Consider the following 5,681-nt stretch of genomic DNA (forward strand, 5'->3'; position numbering starts at 1 on the left):
GAGGCAGTTCTGAAGGCAAAAGAGGGTCCAACCCGTTACTAGCATGGGGTACCTAATAAAGTGGCCGGTGAGTGTATACATATACTGTTGTGTTGTGAGAATTGTAATGCAATATTTTACATAGATATGTAGGTATAATGATGATAGTGCCATGTGGGACATACAGAGCTGCCAGTGCATTTCTGGTTATCATGGGTAAAACAAGATCGTACAAATCTGTCTGTATAGTTAGAAGAACAGCACCTTTGATTGTCTGCTTCCCTTCTTCCACTCCCTCTGTCCATCTCTCTCTTCCAGAGCTGCCTCCTCCCTCACTCCTGACTCTGACTCCCAGCACCAGGCAGATCTTCAGAGGGGAGCGTTTCACTGTGCAGTGCCCCGGCTCTCGGACCAACTCCTCGGTCTGGATCCTGAGGCGGTTCCCAAAGGGCCGTGGAGTGAAGAACACAATCTCACATACTGACCGATGTTCCCCACTCGGGGGTGCTGTAAGCGCAGGCACGTCTGACACGTGTGTGTTCACTGCTGCCAGCGGGAACAGTGGACTGTACTGGTGTGAAGGCGCCGAGGGCCGCAGCAACGCAGTTAACATCACAGTAAGCGGTGAGTCTTGTGTAAAAGGGACAAACTGGGGGAGGCACAAAAGAAAGCTAAACAACGGACAGTGTTGTACAACAGTGTATCAGCAATCAGACTAATGGTAATAATGTGGTATGTGACTTTATTTACAACAGATACAAATGATAATAAGTGAGGTATTTTAGTGAAGCAATTTTATCTTTTAATCAGGTCTACTGTCTTTGTCCCACAGATGGGGCCATCATCTTGAAGACCCCTTCTTTCCCTGTATTTGAGGGTGATAACGTGGTCTTGTATTGCCAGTACAAGATCAGCAATCACAGTGAAATAACCTTCTTTAAAGATGGAGCAGAGATCGTCACTTCCAGCTCCTCTGGTTCAGACAGAGAAACAAAGATGACTTTAGAGAATGTGACGCAGGAAGATGAAGGCTTCTACAAGTGTGCGTCCCAGGACAGAAAGCTGGAGAGTCCAGAGAGCTGGTTATCAGTGAGACCCGATCGAGGTCAGCCATATGGTTTTCTTACATTTGATAATACTCATCCTTCTGATTAGTCAAAGTGGATCAGTAAAAGATGTCAATTGTTGTCTTTTAGGCAACTTCACATCAACGGATTGGACAGCCAACTCCACTAGTGGTAACATGATTTTGTATTATCAAAACATTCATTGAATTAATTTTTGGACTATTTTTAATAATTCTTTTTCACAAAATTAATTATTTATTTATTTATTTTAACCTCTGAGCCACCTTTAAAAAGTTCTGTTTATATGGTACTGCTGACTGCACCTACAGAATATCGGTTTCCAGCGAAAATCCACTTTATGTCCTTCTTTACAAATAGATGTCAGACTGACTGTCTGACATGTGACGTGCATTCTTTTTAGAAAACAATTAGTTTTTAGGAATGTCTCAGGATATAGTGTCTCTAGACGGGTGTTATTCAACTTTTGGTTTTGTTAAAGAAGGAAAAGAAAATTGCAATCAATGAAAATGAAAATCGCAATACAAATCAAATCAGCACCCATGTATCGTGAAAGAATCGCATCGTGACAAAAGCATATCGTCCCCGCACTAATAATTACTGGGTAAACTTTCTAATAAGTCATTCTTTAAAGGGACCGTTTGCCCCAAAGTCTAAAACACTCATTTTTCCTCTTACCTGTTTTGGTGTAAGTTGCCCAGTGTCTAACATGTGTGCCTTCTCTTAATTATAATGAAACTACATTTTCCAGAATTTATGGCCCAGTTATTCGAGATAATGGATGGACCTGGTTGTCAACCATTTTTATGGAGGAACTATTTTCTTTCTATTAGACCACACTTGAAACGGCATCACCGCGCAGAAGGAAGCAGACTCATGGACGAGAGGCTCGTGGTCCAACATTGCTAGCTTGTGGAGGCTTGTGTAGTTTATAGCTTACCGATCTTGCTTGATCACCTGAGCTAGCTAACGTCAGCTGACATGAGCATGAGCCTCTCCATTAATGTGCTTCCTTCTGCCTGGGGATACGGTTAGCAGGTGAAGCTCAATCTTGGGTTCATAAATAGCAATATAGCGAAGAGAACAAATATGTAGTTTTGAGTTTTGGGGGTGAACTGTCCCTTTTAAAAAAGAGTTTAATGGTTGACAAACAATGTAATAATCTGTGTTATAATATAAGCATCTAACCTATCAAGCAGTGTAGTAGTGTCTGTCACATTTAAATGCATATTATTTTCTTCATCAGGCTCCTGGAAATGGATCGTTCCATGTGCGGTTGTCCCTCTGCTCCTCATCCCTGTAACTGTTTGGCTAGTTCGTCACTACAGGTCAGTCACTGCCGCTTTAAAATCTTCAGCCCACTGTACTTGTCACTTTCTAGTTTCGGCATGTGGTTAGACCAATATCTTCCTGGCATGAATCACAAGTCAAACAAACAGTTGTGCAAATGTTTCACTGATGATTGTATTTGTTTGAAGTTACCAGACGCTTGGCACCCGTAGGTGTTGCTCATTTTACAAAGAGGATCTTCCGGCAGTGGAGATTCCTGCGACCAAACAGGACGTGACAGAAGTACAGTGGGACCTGTCCTGGATGGAGATGTCCAGTCTGTTGGATAAACAGTTATATCCTGGCACTTAAAGGAGACTCACTCTTACCTGGAGCATAGAGAAAAAAGTGACAGCTATCAGGTACCTCAGTCAGTCATTGATGTCAGTCCAAGCTTAAGGGGGTTCAGCGACATTCCGCATGTATATTAAAGTGCTCATTTTCAGGTTCATAATTGTCTTTAGAGGTTGTACCAGAATATGTTTATGTGGTTTCATTTTCAAAAAACACCATATCTTTGTCGTACTGCACATTACTGCAGCTCCACTTTTCACTTGGTGTGTTGAGCGCTCTGTTTTAGCTACAGAGTGAGGCATCTCACTTTTGTTGCATCTTTGTAAGGGAGCCGCACATGCACAGTATCTACAGTAGGTAAGGACTACTAGCCAGTCAGAAGCAGAGTACGAGAGCGTGCCATGCTATCAGCTAGACGAGCATTATAACGTGTGTGACAAAGTGACGCACGTTGGTGGGTACTTTGGGCTTTTTCACTCTGTAAACCTATAACATGCACAAAAAAGATATATAACACAATAATGGAATTGGAAAAAAGCCAAAAAGCTTAATATGTGCACTTGAATTAATCATCTTAAAATCATGCGAGTCTTTTACATGTTGAGTCTTTAAATAAAAGATCTTACTAGGAAAATCTACAATGAAAATATCTGTAAATATTAATGAACAGTTTGAATATTGAGGGAAGTGTTAATTGACCTACCATACTTGTAATTAAACTGTATTACAGTTTAATTTATGCAATTTATTCACGGTTGTATATTGTTTGGAGTGCTACTTACTTATCCTAGAATAACAAAATATTTCTAAAAAAAAATTTAAATGGTTATCAGCTATGAATATATTATACATTTATAAGGTTAACATTTTCATGTATTTGATTGTACCTAATAACCACCCTGAGATTTTACATGTTTACAGTGCTAAATAAAACACAAAAACTTTCATTTTTGTTAATGTGTCGTTCTGTTTTTTTTGTCTGGTGGTTATGATTACACTCAATTGAATTGTTCACTAGAAGGTTTAGAGACTGAAAACAGGTAAAAATATAAGTATGATGACCATAAAGAAACAAACAAGCAAAAAGAGACACAAAACAACCATAAGGAGACGCAAAAAGACAAGAAAGAGATGCAAAGCGTAGATAAAGAGCGACAAAAACCACCGCAAAGAGACAAAACACAACTACCAACAAACACAAACGGGAACAGAAACACAAAATGACTGAAGATGTGTTTTAAGTTGATTTGTGTCCCTTTTAGTCTGGGGGTCTTGCTCTTATGTGAGAGGGTCTTTATATATTTGTATCCAGTTGTCTAAAAACATGGCCACTCCCATCCCAGTTGCTGCTTTACTGGTCTTATCGTATCCTATGGGGAGTGAGGAAGTCAGAGCCAAGACATCAAATATCAACTCTTCATATTCTGCATAAACGTAATAGTCTATTGAAAGACTGAAAGTCAGGTTTTAATTTCACAATCCACTGCATTCTAATTTTAAGCTCTGGATTTAAATGTCGTTTGTTATAGAGACACAGAGCCATTATGTATCTGTCTTTCAGGGTAATTATGATGACTCATCTTTAAATATACTATACATCTGTAAATTAAACAAAGTATTCCTTAAAATAAATATGCATACCACGTGCAGTATTTCTTTTGTTTTGATTGAATTCATTCCAAAGCGTTTTATTTTTTTTTAAAAATCGCTTGTTATTCCTGAAAGGGAACGTTGGTACGTGTCGAAAACAGTTGTCTCGCTTAAGAGAACGCAGTTATGTTGACGTGAGCTTGAACTCTGCTGCAAAGAAATTTAGGATACTTCAACTACACTCATTTTAGCTCTGCACTTCTGTTACATAATGCAAATATCTTTTTTTTGACTCACTTTCATTCTTTGTCCAAAAATAGAAATACAAGGTTCAAAAAGCATGTGGCCTTTTCTAGACTATTCATTGTAATTGATGTATTTTTGTTGGGAGATCATGTGTTGAAACACTCTCAAGTGTCAAGAATAACCAGTTAGGCTGCAATGTTGGACTACCCTAGATGAACTGTTTACTCTGTTTGTCACTGCATGCAGTCAACGCTATGTGGACGGGCTGCCAAATATCCCCAAATACTTGTTTTCTTTTTTCTGTGGACAGACTTCATCCAGTGACCTCAGCAGAGCCCTAGGGGGTTTTGAGTTGATACTATCTCAGCTATAAAAAGAGAAGACCAGTAAGAATGGAAAACAATTTCGGTGAGTTAACCGAGCCGTAATTTTAAAGATAAATGGGCTGCATAGTTTAGCCTGCTTTGAAAAGCATTAAGTCCTATTATCCCTAACAAGGACTTGATACGTTGTGTGAATTGACTTTTTCTAAAGGCATTCTTCTTTATATTATTCAGATAATGTATTGATGAGTGCAATGTGCAGATCTGTTTAGAGGTTTAATCTGCTTGATCCAGTGACCGTGCGCGAAAAGCATTTACTTTACCTTAATGATTATTAAGACAATAAAACAAGTTAGTGAAGATCACAACCACGTCTGGCTGCAGACAGACAGACAGACACATGGCAAAGTGCCTCTGTGGTAGATCCAGTTAAAGTGCACTCATTTTTCCAAATGTTTCTGTACTGACAAGTTAGTTTCTGGCAGGTAAAACAGCCTTAAGATCACTTGAATCCTTATATTAAACTAAGATCATGACAAAAACGCATCAATGTCACCACTGTCAAATACTCACCAAGTACAATATTCTAAATTTTGAAAACTCGATAATGCATTCGAATGTGGATAACATACCACTAGAGTTTGTGTTTGTGCCAGTTTGTCTTGACTCTTGTTATGCATTTACTGAAAACAACAGCCATTGTAGTTGAATGTACCCTGCAGACCAGTTCCAAAGGAAACCAGTTAGACCTGATCCGTGTTTGCCAGTAAAGACACACTACACTTGATTCCTACCAGGAATCAAAACAGTTAGGTTCCTTGAACATTTAACTCCA

The 5,681-nt window shown here is 39.1% G+C and overlaps 2 protein-coding genes across 4 annotated transcripts in view; both read left to right on the forward strand.

The window, feature by feature from the left end:
* Window positions 1-3,137, forward strand: part of LOC117950164 (Fc receptor-like protein 6) — a 7,850-nt gene extending 4,713 nt beyond the window's left edge. The window contains exons 5-9 of one of the 2 annotated variants that reach the window (XM_034880943.1): window positions 298-603; window positions 812-1,084; window positions 1,176-1,217; window positions 2,311-2,392; window positions 2,543-3,137. In XM_034880943.1, the coding sequence (XP_034736834.1) occupies window positions 298-603; window positions 812-1,084; window positions 1,176-1,217; window positions 2,311-2,392; window positions 2,543-2,705 (866 nt within the window). In that variant the 3' untranslated portion in view covers window positions 2,706-3,137. The remainder of the gene's footprint in view (window positions 1-297; window positions 604-811; window positions 1,085-1,175; window positions 1,218-2,310; window positions 2,393-2,542) is intronic. The other variant, XM_034880945.1, reaches the window with a different exon arrangement.
* A 1,577-nt stretch (window positions 3,138-4,714) lies between these two features.
* LOC117950149 (GTPase IMAP family member 8-like) overlaps window positions 4,715-5,681 on the forward strand; it is a 7,124-nt gene continuing 6,157 nt past the window's right edge. For both annotated transcript variants that reach the window (XM_034880919.1, XM_034880920.1), the window contains exon 1: window positions 4,715-4,931. In XM_034880919.1, coding sequence (XP_034736810.1) covers window positions 4,916-4,931 — 16 coding nt within the window. In that variant the 5' untranslated portion in view covers window positions 4,715-4,915. The remainder of the gene's footprint in view (window positions 4,932-5,681) is intronic.

The sequence above is a fragment of the Etheostoma cragini genome, chromosome 9 (genome assembly GCF_013103735.1).
Source record: "Etheostoma cragini isolate CJK2018 chromosome 9, CSU_Ecrag_1.0, whole genome shotgun sequence".
NCBI lineage: Eukaryota > Metazoa > Chordata > Actinopteri > Perciformes > Percidae > Etheostoma > Etheostoma cragini.